At 39.0% G+C, this 23,959-nt stretch overlaps 1 protein-coding gene across 5 annotated transcripts in view; it reads right to left on the reverse strand.

Moving 5' to 3' along the window:
- Window positions 1-3,956: 3,956 nt before the first annotated feature.
- Window positions 3,957-23,959, reverse strand: part of KHDRBS2 (KH RNA binding domain containing, signal transduction associated 2) — a 572,215-nt gene continuing 552,212 nt past the window's right edge. For all 5 annotated transcript variants that reach the window (XM_073336336.1, XM_073336333.1, XM_073336334.1 and 2 more), the window contains one exon: window positions 3,957-4,734. In XM_073336336.1, coding sequence (XP_073192437.1) covers window positions 4,637-4,734 — 98 coding nt within the window. In that variant the 3' untranslated portion in view covers window positions 3,957-4,636. The remainder of the gene's footprint in view (window positions 4,735-23,959) is intronic.

Genomic DNA, 23,959 nt, shown 5'->3' on the forward strand with positions numbered 1-23,959 from the left:
TCTGCAGAACCCAGGCTCTTGAATGCCTGGCCACAGAAAGTCCACCAAAAAGGAGGGCACAGGAGTGCATCCCTCCTGCAACCTTTACTCTGCCAGAAATCTGTAGATGGTGGTGCAACTCTGAAAGTGGGTAGGTCCTGCCTTGGCAAGCCATAAGATACTCTGGTTCATCCCAGGAGCTTTTGCTGGCAGTGATCAGATAGCACCCTGAACTGATTTTTAAAGCTGCCTCCTACCTTTGAAATAATTCACCCCCAAGGTCACCTGCTTCTGAATGCACAAGTAGCAGTGAATCTTCTCCCATTGTAGTCTTAAAATTCTGTGTGTAACACTTCCAGTAATCACAGTTTTGCACCAATCCCACTGAATCTGTTCAAAGCAATTAATACTTGGAATACATCTTGCTTATGTTTACATTACAATAGCCTACCCAAGGAATCCCTAATGGACGAAACAAAGGTTTTTAACCAGGTGAACATGTACTGGCTACTGCAAATCATGAAAGAAGAGCATTTTTACAAAGAAATCAACTGTATGTTAAAAGAGAAAGCTATAAAAACAATATTTAACTTTGTATCATTTTGGGAATATTTTTGTATAGTTTTGTAAAATAACAGTCTAGAGTGACCAGGCATTTTTCTTTTAACTAGTCAGAATAAAAATGCAGTAATGTCTTTTTAAGATGAAACAGTTTTGCACAATAAATCAATTTTAACAAATAGCTTTCTAATGATTTCAATGGAAATTCCAATTTTCAGCCCTTGCTTCTCTTCCTGTGTATTAAACACGCTTAGTTTAGATGAGCAAAACTAGCTTTTTTGACATTATGAAGAAAACTAATCAGGGTTTGAATCCTGCTAACTAAAACTTGCCTCTTTGCTAACTAGCACTTCACAATCGATAAAATTGAACAGCAAAGCATCTACATATTTTCTGGTGATGATGGTTGATTACAGAGCTGTAGAATCATGGCTGACCATAATGTACACTGGATGTTTAATATGGAATGCAGAGTAGCTTGTCACATAAGCTTTCAAGATGGATGACAATTAGACTGAACATAGCCCCATGTAATGGTTTCATAAATTAGTTATAGGATGGATTCCTTATTAAGAAGATAAAGTTTGCTGGCTGTAAAACACATTGGGAATGTGAGAAGAAACAGTCTGTGATAATGATGGGTAAGAATGGTATGTAAACCTGTGATCTCAAGGTATTTTTTCATATTTTCTTTTAAAGAAATAAACAACTATTTCACCTCCTTTGGGGGAGGGATAGCTCAGGGGTTTGAGCATTGGCCTGCTAAACCTTGTTGGGGGAGGCATAGCTCAGTGATTTGAGCATTGGCCTGCTAAACCCAGAGTTGTGAGTTCAATCTTTGAGGGGGCCATTTAGGGATCTGGGGCAAAAATTGGGGATTGGTCCTGCTTTGAGCAGGGGGTTGGACTAGATGACTTCCTGAGGTCCCTTCCAACCCTGAAATTCTATGACCTATTTGCATAAATATTTACACACACTGAATTATGCTATTTCCTTCCAAGTACTACACTGATTATTTTTGAACAAGTAGAATATTTTACAACAGAGCGTTGTCCTAAGGGCTCGATTCTGCAACCATTTTACTCAACACAAATAATGTTTGCAAAATTGGGCCCTGAGACAGTAATCTTAGGTGACACTATGCTTCTATCATACTGTATGTATTGGGCCACATACTCAAAGGAGCTACTCCAATTTGCCCCAAATAAAGATCTGACCTATTGGTGAGAAATTTAATTTACACTATTTGGGCCTGAATCTCAGTTACATTAAGGCCTGATCTATACACAGTTTTTGTATCAGTATAACTATTTTGGTGAGGAGTTTGATTTCTTTACCATAATAGTTATGTGGTACAACCCACAATATACACACAGTTGTACCAATATAAAGATGCTTTATACCAGTATAGCTTATTCCCTTTCTGGTAGGAGAATAAGCTAAACCGGTATAAAGCACCTTTTATACCAGTATATCTCCCTACACACCAAGGGGTTTGTATTGCTTTAACTATAACAGATAATTACAGCAATACAACTTTTGTGTGTAGACACGACCTAAGGTTGTGTTACACCACTCTGACACCAAAAAGAGGTCTTAAAATGGATGTACCTGTATTTCATGCCAACTTCTAAAGGTAAATAAGTATACATAAGAATGAAGCACTTTATTTATTATTAGTATAGAAAACAACCCATGTGATATATAATCTGGTAAAAAAGGCCAAATCTTGATTGATTTACTTTTATTTACATTAGGTTCAGGAAATGACTTTGCAGATATCCCATATGCTGCCACTCATTTTTTCAGCAATCAAACAATTCTCTCAACATACAGAAAAGTATCACACAAAACAACAGCAAATTCTTTGGTTGACATTATACCTTCACCAGCCTTTTATTTAAAATTGGAAAGAATTATTTATGTGAAGCCTCTACTTTAAAATGTTCATGAAAAGAAATACAGAAAAATATATACAATTATTGTCACAGAGGAAAAGAGACTCAATTAAAAACAATCAGGTATGGCATAGCTTACCTGAACACTTCTCAATACATCTGCTGCTTAGCTGTCCATTGCCTGTGCGTCCCTGAAATAGCGAGACAGAACAAACTCAATGTAATCAATAGGTAACCTACTGAATCCACTGTAACAACATTTCAGATTCAAATGGCAGGACATATGCTTCACAAACTATTCAAAAAAGTTAGCATGCAACTCCAGCTGCAAGAGATTTTGTTCACAAACCGAACAGCAATAAGCCTGTCTTTGTTCTCATCAAAAAAGTAAACCAATCACATTGACAAAAAGCCACCTTAAACAAAAAAACTGTATTTAAAGGATTAACAGTTTTGGCATCCCTACCATCAAGTCTTCAGGTTTTTTTCATCAAAATTTAGGTTATATATTTGTTGTTAGCAAGAGTTGCATTACTATTATTGTTAATTTTAGTTCTGTTTATTACCTTCAGGGTTATATCTTGTAAAATAATTTTGTTGCCACTAGTTAATGTTAATTAGTTGTTTTAATAGCCTATATACCTATTTGTTATGGTTTGGTAGGTTTACTTTTTTAACTATCAGTAACTTAATAACTGAGAATATTTAACATTACTGTTGCATACTCAAAATTACAGAGTTACTATTAGTGTTACCTGTTTAACGTTTAGTCATCCTTTGAGTCCTGCGACATATTTCCTTAATAATCATCAGCCATCAAGTCTGATAGTCTCAAAAGAAATATCAGCCCTCTAAACTGCCTTCAAGGGCGGTGATATTTAGCACTGAAAATTACAAATAAAGTTTTTGAAGTTGAATAGCAATAACTGGGCAGTGACACTGATGATTTGTTTGTCAAGACAGATTGTTATATACTATGCAAATGCAGTCAACGCACTCCTCTGAGTGAAAACAAGTATGTGAATCTATGCAATGCTTACATGTTGAATGGGATATTTAATGTGCGGGGAAACTCAAAGGTTGAAGAACTAGCATTTAGACAGTCTAACAGTGGTAAGTGGTAATCTTACCTCTTTAAACTCCATTACATTCTCACGAGAGACATGCTAATACAAACAAGTCAATCAGAGTTTGTGTTTAGCAAGATCAAGCTTAGAGGATAGTTTAAAATCCATTTATTGTTCTAAAGCAATTTTTTCCATTAACATGTTATACATTAGTGTTTACTAACCATGATTCATGTAACAGTTTAGTTTGTTAACTTTTAAATTATTTAACAACCATAAGTTATTAATACAACTTTTAAAGTCTTACACAAAATTCTTAAAACAAGCTTGGGTTCATTTTTGTAATTTTTATATATAAAACATTTTAGGCATCTCTTGAAAAAGAAATAAAGCAGGCATTTAAAGCTAGAAAACAAGTAATTCCAAATTTAGTTTGTTACAAAAGGTTTCAGCTTTATTGACAAATTATGGCAAACATATTTGACAAAATTATGGTTTCCTATTTAGAGAAGCTTACACATGGAACTTTATGTGATTTTTTTTAACAAATACAGGTTAAAACACTGAACAAATTCAGTTAGCTACATACATACAGTAGCTGCTTGTTTTCAACCCCATTAAAACAGCATTTAAAATTAAATTTACAAACTTAATATCGAACATCTTAATCTAACTAACATATATTAAAAAAGACAGGTTAAAACATCTTATCTACATCTTGATTACTGTCTGGTTCAAAATAAAAAAAACCTCATATTACAGTCTTCTAGCAACCCTAAACAAAAACTCAGCCTTAGCTAGTATGTAGAGAGACTCAAGATCTGTAACAGCATCATGCTTTCTTTTTTTAAAGTTACACACAACAATGAATAACAACCAAGAGAACATCATCCTTCAAATGGTTTATAGACAATGCTTGCCAAAGATATTTTTTTAAGTCCGTGTTATAAAATAATACTAATGCCAATGCCACTCCAATGTTATAGGAAATACAAGTAGTACACGGGGTAATCATGAGCAGTAATCCCTAGGATAGAAAAGAAATGGACTATTACTTGTCTTGTTGCTGTTTATGTGGAGACCACAGGCTATTAATTGTCTTTGAGTTGAGGTCACAGATGAGGAGGACCTTCAATATCTACCATAGGGGTGTTCCCTGTAACCCCCTCGGGCTGACCTTGGAGGCGGTGCCTTTAGGCTGGAACGGGTTGTGGCCCATTCTTCTTGTGCTAAAAACAGAAGAAGAGAACATTTTTTGTAAAAGACTAAATCTGAAAGAGCAAAAAGATATCAGAGGCAGTGACTGTCAAAGATCCCAAGGATCCTGCTTGTGTGTTTAACAAACACAAACTGAGGGTGGCTTTATCATCCATTGCTTTGTCCTTCCTAGCATCTTAAGAAGGTTTGGTTGTCCGCTTACAGAATTTGTAGTAAAGATTAGCATATCTCATTCTTTCACTTTCAGCAGAGCGTGAATATCCAGTTTACTGGTAATGCAGTCAGCTCTGGAAAAAACACAGCATTAGCCTACCAGCTCAGAACATATTCTATACAGAGCTTCTGACATCTTACGATAAAGCACCAAAGGGAATAATATTTTATGCCGCTGATATGTTAACGAGATTAGGAGTTGAATCATAATTGAAATACATTTGATTTTCTACTTCCATTTTGGACCAAAAAGAGGGAAATGAAATAATGGAAGGAACAATACCCGGAAATGAGGCAAGTGCATTAAGCGAAGAAGCTCTACCTCCTAGCTGTTACTGTGGGTGGCAGCATTCCCATCAACTTCTGAATGAGTTTTGTTCTCATGACCGTGAAGTACACTCAGAAAGAACTAAGTTAATATGCTTAACCCTGGCAGACTGGAATGAGGATTGTGTTGGTCTATTATTATAAATCAGATGTGCACGAAAATTAGCTCTCCTATGGCAGCAGACATGAAAATGAGAGCCCAAGAGGATAAAAAAGAGGTATGTTCCAATGATTAAAGAACTAAGCTCAGACACAAAACGAGGAGCTCTAATCCCAAATCTCACACTCAGCAATTCAGCCAAGCTACATGCTAGTGCCTCTCTGTGGTGGATGTTCAGTGCAGGTACTCCACAGGGAATGGGTACAGTGGTTAAATAAAATGGATTGAAAAATGATTTAAAGGTGGCATTCTTTAAAGGAGTGGAAAAAGGGGGTTCAGGGCTCCCACGACTTGTCAACCCTTCTCCAGTATAGCCCCCCACCCCTTAACCCTAAAATGGGGGGAAGTGTAGAGGTCTGAGCAACGGATTGGCTGGGACCTGAATGGGAAAGGGAGAGGGCTGACAGAGCCCTTGAGTATATGGAAATGGTGACAGAATTACCTGAACTGTAAAATTTTGTCTGCCAGGCATTCAAGGATGAAGTTGTGGCCTTCTTAAAACCACATCCAGTGCTCCTGTATTTCTTCTGATACAGCTGGAGAAAAGAGGGCTTTTTGCTGGCACAGCCCTAGGTATAAATACCCACCCTGCTCTTCCCATTACCTGTGGCAGAGGGGATAAGTCCTCCTGCCAACTGAGTTTGGCTGAACTGCTTCCTGCCTCTTCCATGAAGCAAATTCCCTCTCTAGGGAGGAAGGGGCCTTAAAGGGGGCAACAACCCCTTTTCTTCTAATCTGCTGGCTAAGCCACCCTTGCAACTCTCTTTTCCTGTCAATCTGGACAAAGGGTTCCAACAGCTCTCAAACCTTAACATTTACAACACTGTGCTATCTAAGATACTACATCTGTGACCTGTAAGGAAATATAGCAGTATCCTTGAAACCACAGGGTGGCTTATGTAGACTTTTTACTGATGATTATTGTGTTGATATTACATGTACATCGTGAAGATTAATATTTGTACTATTATAAGTGCTAGGAATTCTTGTGTCTGTTTTGGGGGAAAATTTGCATATTTGGACTTGCATAAGAAAATGGGCACCTGAAAAGAAAAGGCTGGAAAGAAGTTTGAAAGGAGAGTCTATGGTGGCTAAAAGGAAGCCAAAGGAAAAGACGGGTTGACATAATCAAGAAAAAGCCTTGAGAGCACAATAAAAAGCAGGGGAAAGGTAAATTGCAAAGAGTGGAGAAGTCTGGTATAGTTGTCTTAAAATAATTAATTGAGTGGTATCTCAAAATATATGCTCTTTACTCTAGCCTAAAGTGAGAGTATCTTTCTTCACTTACAAGACAGGCAATGTAATGATACAAATTGGACTATTCAATTCCATAAATTTTGACAGGGATCAGAAAATTATTTCATCTGCTCAGGTTTAAAATTTAACTACTTCCATCTTTACAAATGTACATGCTTTATTTTTCATATATTTAGTATTATGCAAAATGTGTCTCCCTAAGAAGGCAGCCCCTTAAAATGGATTTCCCTGGTCAAGACTGACAAAGTAATAGGATGATTCCCTGATTCTTCTCTTTATCTGCCCTGTTATGTGGAATTGGAGACATGTAGAGCACTGCTGAGTTCTCCAGACTCAATGTGGCAGGTGATGCTCACTTTCCCAGGATATAAGTGAGGTGAGAATGGCTCCTTTAGGCACACAAATCTAGTGTGTGGTGCTGAGCAATACTAAGAGGGGGACCCTAGCACCAGCAAAGCCTGGAGGAAAGGCTTGGGCTTGTGTTTCCTTTATTCTGTGTTAACTTGTTAAAAAAACCCAACTGCCCCCCCCCCAAAAAAAAAACAAACAACAAGAAGGGGGTGAGTTGTGAAGCAACATATAATTTGTTAGCTGTTTTGGGTCAGGATAGAAACCCTACTTGTTCATGGATGATATGTACATAATTTTACTCTGTCGTGTAATATTCTAATTTAATTCCTAACAAGCTCAGTGGGGCCATTCTTAAGCTTTGTGGGACCCAAGATGGAGCTTTGAGGGGAATCTAACCATTTCTTTTTTGCCCACTTTCCCCCACTTCTAGAAGGGGGAGATGGGGATATGAGATGTCTAGTCAGTGCCTGGCCACAGAACTCACCAAAGCATGAGTTGTCATGTTGAGCATGTATTCTTTGTGCCTTAGGTCCACCGTGAGCATTAAAGAATATGTAGTCATTTTGTTTCATTTTTTAAAAATCACCAAAACATGAGACTAAAACTTTCTGTAGCAAGGAAGATATGTACAAACATTATAAAAGAAGATTAAAAAATCAAGAGAATATTAATAATAATTTTCCAGAAAGATAGCCATATTGTCTGAAATTTAGCATGCTGTTTGATTTATAGAATGATACTCTTGAATTAAATATAAAGTAAAACTTTAAAATCTTCATCTCCATTTAGAAATGTCGCAATTTTTCTTTTTTTAAACCAGGATGATTATAGTGGAAGGGAAAGAACCTTCTAGAACAGTCGGAGTGTTGAGGTAATGGTCCTGTATTTCAACTGGCTTCAGTTACTGTAGAATACTTGCTGAAGCTGTCTCCTCCATTCTTTCCTTTGATAGTTTATTCATGCACTTTATTTATGAAGGCGATAAAGTGACAAACGATCAAGTGAAACTAACATGTACAGAGAGTTCCATTCTGCCCTATGTCTTAAAAAACCCTGCATCAATAAAAAAAACAAATAACTGGGAAAAGTAGTTGTATCTTTGCCTGCTTCCCAGGCCAGCAACATTTACACTATAAAACGCCCTTTTTCTTTGAAAAATCTTTTTTGCACATCTGGTGAGTCCAAGACGATGGTCAGATATGGTCAGTGTTCCAACCATACATAAAACCCTATATAGGATTGGATCTAGTGTGATTATGTCTACTCTTCACAGTACAGTACCTCCTTCTGTCTGCTGAATCCATAATATGCTTCCTTGTCATTTCCTTACATTGCATAACATAGTAATCACAGTGAGGAAGGTGAGAGAAGTAATTTTGAACTGAAACTCTGTGGTCAAAATACATATGATATGTGTATGCATGTTGCTAAACTGTGACTTGGCCTCCACTCCTACACAGGCAAAAAAGGGCCCACTTTACATCTCTAGATAGGTAATACCTGGTCCTTAGGCATGGGTGTGCAGGACAAGAGGGATGGTACAAGCCCACTTTACTGCCTAGTCAATTAATAGTTAATTGGCTAGAGCTGTTGGTATTGTAATTTACTGCAGATTAGAGCTGTGCAGGAACCAGAAGGGCCATTTTGCAGGAAATTATGCAATTTTGAAATATGTTTTCATTTTGAACTGGAACAAAAACAAGGAATTTTGAAACTGCCTGAAAAATGAATCAAAATATTTTGTTCCAATAAAATTGAAACACTTTGTTCCAGTTTCAATTTTAATATAAAACACAATAAAATTCTAAAATGCCATTTAGAACCAAAAATTGAAACATTCCATTCTGATAAAGTCAAAACAAAACATTTTATGAAATGCTTCATTTCAATTTGCTTTTGAAAATGAAATTTTATTGAAATTGACAAGTTGATATGGAAAGTTTTGATTTTGATGAGAGCATTTTCTGACAGAATAACATTCAAGCAACTCTACTGTTGGGTAGGCCAGCAGCAAATTACCACCCCTCGGGAATAAGGAGGAAGCAAAGGAGGAATGGTGCCTCAGAGGGGTGTGAATTAATCAAAATGCCTCCCGGGACTACTTCTTGGTTGGTGCTTGAAGTCTCAGTCTAGTTCTTATGATTTTAAAATGTGTCTGAAACCAGCAAAGCTACTTGCATGATTTGTCCCCACATTGTCCCACTTTGTATGTGGATGAGAGCAGAATCAAGACCTACAAGTTTATTCTACCTGAAAACTATATCAGCTATAGAAAATTAGGAAAGTGTGATAAGAAAAGTGTAATACAATGTTTCTTTTTTAACAAGCACACAAATGGAAGGAAATTATAAAAGGGAAGAATTATAATTATTTCTGTTAAGTGATATTTTCAGTATTAACAAGTCAACACATTAACTGCTTATTCATGTAACGTAAAATGCAATTCTCTAAAGAGGGCAACTCCATTGAAGTCAAATGGGTTGTCCTACTTTCACCAGGGATGATTCACCAGGGATAATAGAATGTAGATGTGGAAAAATCTAATAGATCTTCAACTTCATTCCTCTGCAAGGGCAGCTTATAGTCCTCTGGATGAGGAAATTTCTTCCTGTTTTAAAGATCACCTTGTATCAAAAAAAGATCAGCTTTAGGAAATGTACATGATCTAATTCTAATGTAAATGAACGACCACATATCTTATAGACTATAAATTGTTCTAACTTCTGTTTTAAAAAGAAAAACAATTCCTGAAGTTCAGAAAAGAATGCTTTGTAGTCATTTGTCTTTGAAGTTTGGCATGCAGAGCCTATTGTAGAGATCACTTGGTATCTTTTTAAAATTCCAAAAATATGAAAATGATATTTCATAAAATATTCCACTCAGAACACATATGACAACTATTATTACGCTTTTATTTTGCTAGGGACTACAAGCATTTCTGAAACATGAATCCAGTCTCTCATAAAAAGTCAGGTCACCCATCATTTTCACAGCTGATTAATCGGAACATCTAATCATAGCAGGATACTGCAATCACAAAGGTAAATTATATTTCAAAGGACCCAGAAGGAGCAATAATATGTAAAACTATTTAGCTTGACCTAACTAAGTGATCACATTTTTATTTTTAAAACATCACTGATGTTTGTGGTTAGTAAGTGAATAATTGGATAGCTCTAGAGTAAACACATAGACAACAGAATTTGTAACGAAAATACATTTTCTGAATAAGGAAACACAAAAGGTATGGAAACAAAAGTGAAGATATAAATGATGCCTTCTTATGAAAAAGAAATATGACGTTAGCATGACTTTTGCTTTTGAAAAATACAGTACTAAAGTATATCACATAGTCTACTATTCTTTCAGAAGGAATGACTTAGGGTTCTGTTGCACTTCCCATCCCTTCCTCCCCCTGAGATGTTCAGAATGTTCTTTTGTGGATTATCAAGGTTTTTATGGTCACACAATACCAAAGTTTACTGTGGAAAGCTATTACCTGGAGGGCTGAAGAAGTGGCAGACAATATGATATAAACCTAAATCCTCCGGTCTCTTACACCCGAAGGGGAATAGTTTCCCATATACTGAATTTAAAAGTACAGACTCTACATTTTGTTTCATTATACCCTTTGAAAATGGTATTTTGCTCTAAATGTGCTGCGGCTTCAATTACCCTTTGCTGAAGTGTGAGAGCATTTCCAGGGAAGCCTTGGGGAGATGTAAGATTTAGATGAAAAAAAGGAGAAGCAATTTATTTATATAAATAAAAATGACTAAAATAACAACAGGCACACTAGGTGCACAATACAAAGACAAAATAATAACATTTGCCCACCTCAGGGTTCCTCCAATACAGAAGAGAAATCTGCAGTCCTTTAGCCAGAGTTCACATAGTATTGAAATGACATTGCATCACCCGGATGACTAGCTTATTTTTACTGGCAAACATTGTTCCTAAAGCAACTCTCTGCTGCTTTCTGTACCCACATCTGATTTTGGGAAAAGAGGAAAGTCCTAATTTGCAGCCTATGGCTCCCTGCTCCATCCCAGGTCACATCTTCTCATGGCAATTAAGAGTTATTCCCTAGCCTTCTACCTCCTTAAGGGAGTATAACTGATTTTTACCAGCCCACGTAGAGGGAAAAGTCATCTTTACCCTAACATAGAGGAGGAACTCAGCTAGGGCCTATATATCATTAAAATGAATGACACCAATTTTTCTTGTTTGCTAGACCAAAATAATGAAATGTGCAGGCCGCATCTTAGTTGCACCCTATTGACAGCAATATCAAGTAGCAGGCTCAGAGTTGTAGGTGTTAAGAGAGCATGTCCTCGGGAAAAAGTAGCTAGCAACGGCTCTTGGTATGCCACCAGAAGCTTCCCTGTTGTACCTAGAGGGTCAGATTGTAGCCATTCCTGATGCTATAGACAACATTTCTATGCAAATCACACAAGGGATCTGGAACTAGAAGCCTAAACCTTCAGCTTGGAAACCACTTGAGCTCCAGTAGCTGTTAGTAGTTTCTTTCTTGCGGAAAGAGCCAGACACTGGGGGGGACATTACACACACTCACTGATCAACATTATGCCCATACATTACAAAGTGACATTCTCAGCCACTAGTTGAGCTTTAGCAGCAATACTGGCAGTCATCTTGGAGACAAACAAATGAATGAACCTCTCAGTTTAACTCTGGACCTGAAAACCTAGAGGGGGAGAAGAGCAGGCAAACCATCTAATCAAAGGTCTTGCCAGCGCAGAGCTGTTCTCTGTTGTAGATTGTATGGTCTGTGCGGCAATGACTGTCATTTTCCATATAGTTGTGCAGCACGTGGCATAACAGAGCTCCTCTCTGGTTGGCCTCTGTGCGCTATTACAATAAAAATGAAATAAATTTTCCAGTGTTTTGTGCATTGGAGATTATTTTGCAGCTGCCTACATCTGAGGATCAGGAAGAGTTTCCCGATGTGCAGCCTAAATTTTACCTTTGTTAATTTCATCCCATAACTATAAGCTTTACCCTTTTTTACTTTCAACGGGACTTCTCACACTAGAAAGCACTATGTGTGGTAGTATCTCTAAGATGGAACCAAAACAGACTATTCCAGTACTTCCATTAGATAACAATCCCATCCCAACTTTGCTGTGTATCAGCCATTTATTTATTTATTTACTTATTTATTTTCACAATCAGGGAGAATCACCCTAAGTGTTTTGTTCCTCTATATCAGAGGTGGGCAACCTGCAGCCCACGGGCTGCACGCAGCCCATTGGGGTAATCTGCTCTTGGGCCACGAGACAGTTTTTTACATTGACTGTCCACAGGCATGGCCACTCACAGCTCCCAGTGGCTGCGGTTTGCTATTCCTGGCCAATGGGAGCTGAGGGAAGTGGCGCGGGACGGGGGAACATGCTGGCCACCTCTTCCCCGCAGCTCCCATTGGACAGGAACGGCGAACCATGGCCACTGGGAACCTGTGAGTGGCCGTGCCTGTGGATGGTAAGAGTAAACAAACTGCTTCGCGGCCCGCCAGCGGATTACCCTGATGGGCTGCATGTGGCCCTTCGGCCACAGGTTGCCCACCAGTGCTCTATATGAATGTGTCCTTCCCCTCCGTATTTCATTCTAGGGTTTTTTTTCTCTCCCCCCTCCCTTTACTCCAATCCAAATGCCTTTCTTTTTCTGCCCTTCAGAGACACAACAGGTAAATCCCACTGCAGGGAGAGCAGCACCTTTTCTCTCAATCCAGTTAATCCACCTAACACACCACAAGATATGCATTATCTCCAGTTTAAAGATGGGGAATAGGAAACAGAGAGGCGATATGCCTTGCTGTAAATCACACAGTGAGTTAAAGGAGATTTAGCATTAAAACTCACTCATTCCTGACTCCTGGTTCACTAGATAATATTTCCTCTTGCAATGTTGCCCAAGTGTTATACTAAATACTGAACACATTTTAATATCACACCTACATGAGCACTAAATGTGTTTCAGCATCAGAGTTAATGCAATGAGGTTTCTTTATCATAGGTCACCGTGACTGTCTCATTTAATGGCTAGCAAGTCAATAGCTTTCTGTTTGCCATCTAGGAAGGCAATAGGCATAAGATCTGGTGTCAGTAAAATAGATTGTGATCAGCAATCTAAGGATGTGAAACACACACACAATTATGACAGAGCAATGGTACAAAGGTACTAGCTCAGTCTCAAATGAATCAAACCAGTGATCTAATTTCAGCGCCTGGTTCAAAAACTGGCAACCAGCCAAAGGTGGAAACACCAGTTAGTCAACAAGCAAGTATGCAGTGCTCTTTCATGTGGGTCAGTGGCAAAATAAACATGGTATGTTCAGTATGAAAAGCACAGCATACTGTGCAGGTCACATAGGAAGGTAAGAGCACACAAAATAAATCAGTTATCTTCTATCTACACTAAAGTTCATACAGCATTTCAATTAGGCTGAGTCCATATTATTTTGCCAGTTGCATACTGTGAGTTTTGCCTCTCTTTCCTTTCTGGTTTACACTCACCCCTATACGCAATGTCCTACATTTCCATGACCTTCCTTCAGGCCCAGTAACCACTGCTCTCAAATTAGATGGGGCCTCTTCCTTTCACCTCGGGTCTCTGCAGTACTAACAGTTTTCATTTTATTTTTAAATGTAGTTTATCTTTTAAATCCATATAAAGGGAAGTTATTAACAGCCGAGGTTCACACTACTGTTATATCTACGTTTTGAGAAGTGTGGAGCTACCCTGCTTGAGGTACTATCGGGCAATTCTGTATAATGGAGCAATTCTCATCCACCCTTCTTTATGATAGTAAGTGATTTTAAAGCAACAAAATGTTTCTGGGTGTTAAGAAAAACAAGCTGACCACCATGTTGCCATTTCTCAAGGTCCCACGAGGAACCTCAAATTTAAATTATGGGTTTCACTATCAAAAATAAAAATAATGCCTGTGAAATGCCAGTAAAATCTGCATATTTCCATGTGCTAGTAGCTTGAAATATTTGAGCAATCTTGGTAAAATATTCTACTTTGATTACATTGATTCATCCAGACCCAGCCAGGGTCAAAGATTTTCTTCTGATGGGCTCCGTACCAACCATGTTGTTTTATGTACATGATACTACATCACTTACTGCACAGAACTGCACAGCTTCCTGAACCCCAACTGATAGATTCTGTAACTGACAACAGCCTGGTGTTGGGTAGCTCAGGTAGGGATTGTGCCTCAAAAGACAGTGTGCTGGGGGAGCACGCATAGTGTCTCTCTGGAGGGTGCAGCCAACCCTGTGCATCCAAGCTAGCTCTGCTGGCCATAGCATGGCCATGGTATCTCACCCACCTTGTCTCATTTAGGGTAGATCAGGCACTAAGGCATCAGTTCCTACATTCTCTGGGGCACAGGGATTGTAACTGTCCCTGATATTTGCATGGTTGGATGCATTTGGGGGAAATGCTTTTGCATTCTTGACAACTCTGTGCATCTGCACAAGGGCCAGGGTGCATCTAGCCCCAGTGGGGAGTCTTCCTGAATGGATCATTCTGATTCATAAAGGTCAGTTTTTATTATTACAATTGCATGGTAGTACAACTGAAAATGAGATCCTTTTTGTGATTTCCTTACTGTAATAAAAAGACATTCCCTAACAATGTGGCCTTTTCTAGTTAATTTTATGTTCATATTTATTAAAAAAGAATACTAAAAAAAATACTTTATCTAACAGGGAGCTCAGAAGCAGAATACTGAAGTGACTTATTTCTCCCACAGCTTTCACATACACACCTACTTAGCTGCATCCCTGATATGTTCTCTTTTTAATATCTTCTTTTCTATGGGAGCCCACAAATGCTGCTACTTCTGGGAAGGAACAAGTTGCAGTTACCACTACAGGACATGAAATCTGGATTTGAAGCCAGATCTACTGGAATCTAGGGTTTTGATTCTGAGCCTTTCACATGTGTTCTGACACATAGTACATTCCAGAGTGAGGGGTAATTTGACTTGAAGGCCATATGGCACTCAGAAAAGAGGCTAGCATGATCTCTGTGACAGAATCACAAAGATAGGGGTCTGAAAAGGGAATGTGAGACAGTGGAGGTAGAAAACTTGTGGAAATGTTTTGATGATCACAAGGAGAGAGAGGCTATTAAAGGACAGTGTGGAAGTATATACTGGAGGGGGTGAATAGAAAACTTACAGAATCGAGATTATGGAACAGAAGAATAGAGCTTGTCAGAGACGTTGCGGCGGGAAGGAAGGGACAGGAGAAGAGAAGAGTGAGCCTGAAATCTTTCTACAGTACAGATAAACTATGGAGATGTATCCAAACTTCTGAGCACTCATGTGAACCTTAGACCTAGGTGCTCTAAAATTTTTGAGGTTTGCACATCAACAAACTGCCTAAAAACAGAGAGAGTTTGCCTGACAAGACATTATTACTTCCTAAATGTATCACTTGTCTCTTGTGATTAAGATAGAGGTGTCAGTTGTAACTCTACTGTTAAGTTTCAGAGGAACAGCCGTGTTAGTCTGTATTCGCAAAAAGAAAAGGAGTACTTGTGGCACCTTAGAGACTAACCAATTTATTTGAGCATGAGCTTTCGTGAGCTACAGCTCACTTCATCAGATGTTTACCTAAACATCTGATGAAGTGAGCTGTAGCTCACGAAAGCTCATGCTCAAATAAATTGGTTAGTCTCTAAGGTGCCACAAGTACTCCTTTTCTTTCTACTGTTAAGGTTGCTTAGAGATTTGCAGCTAAAGCAGAATTTTCATTTGCTGCTCTGCAGTGAATTTTCCAACGTTAACACCTGTACAAAAGAGATTATAACTGAATTTGTGATATACGTTTCATGCAGTGCGGAGGAAGAATCTGCCCATTCAGAATATTGAAAATCCATCATTTTTTAAATCTCATGTTTCTTTCGATCTCTTGAACATAGCTTAAGTGTGATACTGTAAATGAACTGAGGCTGAGGCACACAAGATTACCAAACTGCTTAGACTGTCTGATGCTGCTCCCTCTGTATCTTATGCCCAGCCTAGCTTCCCTTCGGACAGACATAGTAATCCTCATGCTCTGTCTGCCTCCTTGGTTACCTAGCTACAGCCTGCGAGCCCCCATCCTTAACTATCTCTGTGCCTTGCCTTCTCCATGGCTCACCACTCCAGCCTTCCTGAGACAAGTTAAGCTACAGCAGTGTGAGTCCCAGTCTGATGGACCTGGTAAGAGTTGTTGGACCAGGCCTCCCTCATGGTGGTTTAAGGAGAATTGTCCTGCATAACAAAGTAACAAGATTCATTTTTCAGGTGACTTTGCCTGGAAGCTTTCCCTATTCCCTGCCCAGGTGAAGGGCTGGGAAAGGCTGAGAGAGCGGAGAAACAGAGGAAGACTTCTGGGCAATATTTCCTGACAAGGGAAGCTTGTCGCTAAGCTACAAAGGCAACTTCTCCATTTGAGGAACCTCAAGGTTCATCAGAGGACCCAACAGATTGTAAAAGTTCAATCAAAGAGGAGCTTCAGCTGCTACAGGTTTAGATGTCCAAGGGAGGCTTGGGCAGAGGGAAGAGCATGGAGAAATGGAAACAGAAAAAGAATGAGGGGCTGCCAAGAGCTGTAGCCAGAGAACCAAAAAAGGAGGCAGAGGAGCATGGCTAGTGATGTGGTACATGCACAGGCTGAAGAGCTGAACTGTGGGGCCAAACTATTAGCAGGGAGTCCTGGGCAGCCCTTGCTCCCCTTGGTTGTTGGCAACTCCTGTCCATCCTGACTCCATAACTTCCTGCACCATTGCCCAGCCTTTCTCCTCAGTTTCACCACTCTAGTCAATTCCTCCATCCTTGGCCCCTAATCCCCATCCTGTTCTAATTTTCAGCTGTGATATTATCAATGCTACCAAAAGTCAGTGTTTAAAAGTTGAATGGAGGAAAGGAGTCAGAGAGCATAAATGGAAGATATTGATAGGTCCAGGGGGAAAGGGCATGGAAGAGGGGTTGCAGAAGACAGAGGGAATGGAGACCACAAGGGCAACAAAAGAATGGGATGAGAGCTTGAGGAGGTTTGGAAAGGATCAAAGGAGGAAGCATAGAGGGGAATGCAGGATTTAGGGGATAAGGCCATGGGCTACAGAAGAAGAGTAGGATTTCAGAATGTGGGGGGCATGCTGCAGGGCTAAGAGGGAAATAAATTTCATTTTATTGATTATGAAAAAAAATAAGGAAATTTCCCCACATACAACTTTGTTAACTGAGAATTGAGGTTGTTGAAGGAATTTCTTATTAACAAAATTATTAAAAATCACCAGACGAGATCATCTTAATAGCCACACCTCCCAACTCACATACATTACCAACCACGCATCCCAATATCCAACAAGATTCCTCACCCCTACACAATCCCCTTTGCACTTCAGGTCTATAATAGGTCATTACTACCTAGAGGAAAATATGAGGTGAGACTTAAGGTTGTGTATCTGATTGTGTGTGGTTTTCAGAAACTGAATATGCATACTGTAGGTAGCATGATGGAAATGTAAGAGAATTTGTTACAGTTCTGAGGAGTCTGAGTGTATTTTGGTATAAGGCTTGTGTATTGCATTGGGTGTGGTTATTAATATTGTCTTGACTAGTGATTTTCTTGATTTTTAGTGATTACATTGATGGGAAATGCATTTGATCAATTATATGAATGAGTTAATGATGTTTTTCTGTGGGAATATGTATGAATTCATGAGCAGAGCCCTTTTAATTAAACTGGATACTTCTTTTAGTTTGCTGTAAGTTTAGTGTGAGTCAATATTTGGAACCCACTATTAAATGGGAAACTCAAGTTAATTGTCATTATCACTAGCTGCCACCATCCTTGGTTTTTGATCAATTGACGATTAAGTACAATTTTAGTATTTCAGCACTGTTAGTGAAAATTCACATTGCCTCTTACCCATTATGTTAATTGGTTTTTGAATAAGCTTCCTGTATCTACTAGAGACATTGCTTCATTTATATATCGGCTCAGACACATGGTTAGGGATGATTTTGTGGTTAGTTGCTAGTATACTAAGCAGGAGAGGTATATTTTAGATCTATTGTTTCATTGCATGACTTATATTCAGAAATTTGATTTTAGTCTTGTTGGACAGTCTACCTGAAAAGAAACCTTAGTTTCTCTAAATGAACCCTTAGGATTTTATGACTCAAGCTCCCATTATTAGCTGCTAAGATGCAATCCTCCTATGTATCTATGTGCCTAAGTACCTCTGAGGAACTCAGGCTAAGTATGTACTCCCATAGCAAAGGGAAAATTATTTAAATAAAATTGTTGTTTTTATTTTGCTATTTAGTACCAAAGCAAGCTTAGGAGCATAGGATTTGCCATAGTAAATTAAATACATGGTCCATCTAGTCCAGTATCTGGAAGATTCAGGGTCTTAGATATTTATTGTTGTGAGTCTCTGATACTGTACATATTGGAGACATTCTTTTCTATTTTTCACTCAGCATTTCAAATCTTTGTAATGGAATTTTCCAGGATCATGGCTAATCCTTCCGCAAATGCAAACAGTCAACAAATATAAGTGATTCAAAGGCAGACTTTTTTAAGACAGAGTAAAACTGTGTTACAATAAAAGAAACATGTATTAACTGCATCTAATTTGCATATGAAGATGTTATTTTCTAATTCAAATTTCAATTCTATTCATTGCTAATTAGCAGCAATAATGGAGACATGAGCTGGCAATTTATTTAACTTCTCAATATTGCTTGCACAGTTTTCTATTCTGTTTTATTCTTCCAGGGTCAATTTCTGCAGGACAGGTGGCTAGGAAGAGATAAAACTGAGCTCTGGTGTTTAGACAGTTAAAAAGTATATGATAGTAATTAAGATCATGTTTTAATTTGATTGTGTGCAGTATTATTGTAGCCATGTTGGTCCCAGGATATTAGAATGACATAGCAGGTGTGGTAATATCCTTTGTTGATGAGAGAGACAAACTTTTGAACTTACACAGAGCTCCATCCAAATATCCCAAGAGAACCTGCTTCAATACAGAAATAAAACCCGTTCCGACTAAACACCCCTAGATGTTCCCTCCCACCCAACATTTGAACCGACAAGGGGCATCATGAAACAACTACAACCCAACAATGGGGATCCCATCCTGAAAGAAATGTTTCCTGAACCCCATCTTCTGGCCTTCCAACAACCCCCCAGTCTCTCCAAGCTCATCATCAGAAGCAAGATCCCCACAGACCAGGACACACCAACTCAAAGCGGCCCCAGACTCTGCCAGAACAACAGATGCAAACCTTGAAGACATATCTCCACTGCTAAATTATGAACACCCCCACAACACACCTTTCAAGATCCAAGGGTCCTACACATGTGGTGTACCTCATAGTAGCAAATATTATTCATCACCATTTTTGACAATCCTCGTCAAACATCTCAGAACAAGAAATATTTTTGTAAAAATCAAAGTTTGTCTGTGGATAACTTGCAAACAGAAAAAAGGGTGAAATACATTAAATAAATTATTCTCTACAAATACTTCACCCAGTTACAGTATGGAGCAGAGAAAATACTGAGAAAAGGCTGGATTTGGGTGATGTTATATGCATTGAGGCTCCAGTTTTTATCTGTAAGTGACAGAACTTTCTTTGTTGTGTTAAAACTTCTATAGTAATTATACAGATTCTGTTACCTAAGTATGGTTTATTAAAACATAAAATTAGATTAGTTTGTCATATATAACTTGTAAAGGTTTCAGACCTTTATAAATAGCAGGAAATCTGTCATTAACAATGTGACACATCTGTTAAACTAAACTAAAATGTGTTGAGATGAGATTTAATTGTAGCATCTTGTTACCATAATTTAATTACAATAATCATAATTTTCCTACAGTATGCTACAATGATGAGACATGCCATTAGCTGTGTTATTGTGAGATAAGTATGGACACAACAGCATGGGATTGATTTCCCCTTCACCTTATTTCCAGAAGAAATGAGCTTTCTATTAATGTGAGATTGTTCAATGTGATATGTTCAGTGACACTGTTGTCATGCCTGAAATAATGCAGATGTGTTATCACTATATACACCACCATATTACAGGAATATTTTTCTTAGTTTCTCAAAATGTACAATTCTTAGAGTGAAAGGCAGTAAAATACTTGGTGTGAAATACAACATATGATAAGAATGGTTGGCATGATTAACTTATTCTTATACTGTCATATAAAAGTGATGTATAATTCAGGAATAATAGGAGAAATGGAAAGAGCCTCTTTCAATAAAAATTATTCTCTTTTCTTGTTACACATATTTTTATGCTGTACTATCATAATATATGTAAGTGCAAGTGGTTTTGGATATACACTAAGTTCAAAGAATATGACAGGTTTAAACATAGAACTTTTCAAAGAATTATAACTTAATTAAAACAGGGATTTGACAATATGACATTAACTTTAATATCATCCCCACAGTAGCCATCATATCTGAATTTAAAATGCTCTCACATTTCTTACAGAGTTTAAAAATCATAACCTTACAATGTAACTGTGCAGACCACAATGCCATCCACAGCCTCAAAAACAACTCTGACATCATAATCAAAAAGGCTGACAAAGGAGGTGCTGTCGTCATCATGAATAGGTCGGAATATGAACAAGAGGCTGCTAGGCAGCTCTCCAACACCACTTTCTACAAGCCATTACCCTCTGATCCCACTGAGAGTTACCAAAAGAAACTACACCATTTGCTCAAGAAACTCCCTGAAAAAGCACCAGAACAAATCTGCACAGACACCCCCCTGGACCCCCGACCTGTGGTATTCTATCTGCTACCCAAGATCCATAAACCTGGAAATCCTGGGTGCCCCATCATCTCAGGCATTGGCACCCTGACAGCAAGATTGTCTGGCTATGTAGACTCCCTCCTCAGGCCCTACGCTACCAGCACTCCCAGCTATCTTCGAGACACCACTGACTTCCTGAGGAAACTACAATCCATTGGTGATCTTCCTGAAAACACCATCCCTGGCCACTATGGATGTAGAAACCCTCTACACCAACATTCCACACAAAGATGGACTACAAGCCGTCAGGAACAGTATCCCCGATAATGTCACAACAAACCTGGTGGCTGAACTTTGTGACTTTGTCCTCACCCATAACTATTTCACATTTGGGGACAATGTATACCTTCAAACCAGCGGCACTGCTATGGGTACCCACACTATGCCAACATTTTTATGGCTGACTTAGAACAACGCTTCCTCAGCTCTCGTCCCCTAATGCCCCTACTCTACTTGCACTATATTGATGACATCTTCATCATCTGGACCCATGGAAAAGAAGCCCTTGAGGAATTCCACCACGATTTCAACAATTTCCATCCCACCATCAACCTCAGCCTGGACCAGTCCACACAAGAGATCCACTTCCTGGACACTATGGTGCTAATAAGCGATAGTCACATAAACACCACCCTATATCGGAAACCTACTGACCGCTATTCCTACCTACATGCCTCCAGCTTTCACCCAGATCACACCACATGATCCATCGTCTACAGCCAAGCTCTACGATACAACCGCATTTGCTCCAACCCCTCAGACAGAGACAAACACCTACAAGGTCTCTATCAAGCATTCTTACAACTACATTACCCACCTGCTGAAGTGAAGAAACAGATTGACAGAGCCAGAAGAGTACCCAGAAGTCACCTACTACAGAAAATAACAGAACGCCACTAGCCATCACCTTCAGCCCCCAACTAAAACCTCTCCAATGCAACATCAAGGATCTACAACCTATCCTGAAGGACGACCCATCACTCTCACAGATCTTGGGAGACAGGCCAGTCCTTGCTTACAGACAGCCCCCCAAGCAAATACTCACCAGCAACCACACACCACACAACAGAATCACTAACCCAGGAACCTATCCTTGCAAAAAAGCCCGTTGCCAACTGTGTCCACATATCTATTCAGGGGACACCATCATAGGGCCTAATCACATCAGCCACACTATCAGAGGCTCGTTCACCTGCACATCTACCAATGTGATATATGCCATCATGTGCCAGCAATGCCCATCTGCCACGCACATTGGTCAAACTGGACAGTCTCTACGTAAAAGAATAAATGGACACAAATCAGATGTCAAGAATTATAACATTCCAAAACCAGTCGGAGAACACTTCAATCTCTCTGGTCACTCGATTACAGACCTAAAAGTCGCAATATTACAACAAAAAGACTTCAAAAACAGACTCCAATGAGAGACTGCTGAATTGGAATTAATTTGCAAACTGGACACAATTAACTTAGGCTTGAATAGAGACTGGGAGTGGATGGGTCATTACACAAAGTAAAACTATTTCCCCATGTTTATTTCCCCCTCCCCCACACTGTTCCTCAGGCGTTCTTGTCAGCTGCTGGAAATGGCCCACCTTGATTATCACTACAAAAGGTTTTCTTCCCCCCTTCCTCCCCCCGCTCTCCTGCTGGTATTAGCTCATCTTAAGTGATCACTCTCCTTACAGTGTGTATGATAACACCCATTGTTTCATATTTGCTATGTATATACATCTCCCCACTGTATTTTCCACTGAATGCATCGGATGAAGTGAGCTGTAGCTCACGAAAGCTGATGCTCAAATAAATTTGTTAGTCTCTAAGGTGCCACTAGTACTCCTTTTTGCGAATACAGACTAACATGGCTGCTATTCTGAAACCTGTTAATAATAAATGTTTTCGAAGGGATATTAAACTGCATGTCTTAGGCTTAAACCAATCTTTAAATATTAGAGACCAGGACAAGACCTAATGTAGGAGTCAAGTTATCCAACGTTTCCCTACTTACACCTTCCTCTGAGGCTTACGGTAATGGCCCCTGGCAGAGAGAGGATATCAGATTAGATGGACCTTGAGTCCACTCCACTATGGTTGTTTCTATGTCTCTCCCTCAAGTTCAGTATAGCATTTTTTCTAGATTTATGTTGTATATGTACAGTGGAGGTAGCAAACAAAAGTTACTTTCCTCCATTCTTTTCTACTCTGCTTCAGGTTTTTATACTCTACCAATCACCATAATATCTGACATCCTATGTTCTTATTTATTATTAATTATAATTCTGAATATTCTTGATTTCCATATCAATGTTCAATCACATTTCAAATCTTGCCAAGTTCTTGGCCTCAATGACTTCCTGTGACAATGAATCCTCCACACTCTACTTATGTGCTTTTGAAAAAATATTTCTTCTTGTTGTTTTTGAATTTTCTACCTTTAAATCCCATTCAATATCTCATGTTATGAGGCAGACAAAACAGAAGTTGCTAACCTGCCTTCTGTAAATCATTCATTATTTTGTATTCTTTTATCATGTTCCCTTTTAGTCATCTCCTTTCTAAGCACAGCTTAATGGTCTGCACAGGAGATTGGAAGCCAGGAACTCCTGCATTCTCATATTAACTCTAATACTGACACAGTCTGTCATCTTACACATGTCATTTAACCTCACTTCCTCAATTTCTAGCCAGCCATCAAGGGAGTCCAGGAGTCTTAAGGCTTGTGTATATGACAAATTAGTGCATGACAAGGTGGGGGCAGTGCTCCAGCATGCAGAACACTAAATGGCTGTGTGGACTTTGATGCTGCGCACTAAAAGTTCACTAGTGCGCTTTCTGTATGCTGTTTCAAAGATCAGTATGTAAAAGGGCATTAGAGAATCCTTAGCACACAGCAATAGGGTCCACATTGACAGCAAGTGCGCGGCACACTGAAGCTCTGTAGATTTATGCCCCAGCTTGCTTCACACTAACTTATCCTATAGATATGCGCTGAGTGGAATTAGGTACTGAACACTAAATCTATCAGCAGAAGTGGCAGTTAATAAATAT

This window comes from Lepidochelys kempii, chromosome 3 (assembly GCF_965140285.1).
Source record: "Lepidochelys kempii isolate rLepKem1 chromosome 3, rLepKem1.hap1, whole genome shotgun sequence".
Taxonomy (NCBI): Eukaryota; Metazoa; Chordata; order Testudines; family Cheloniidae; genus Lepidochelys; species Lepidochelys kempii.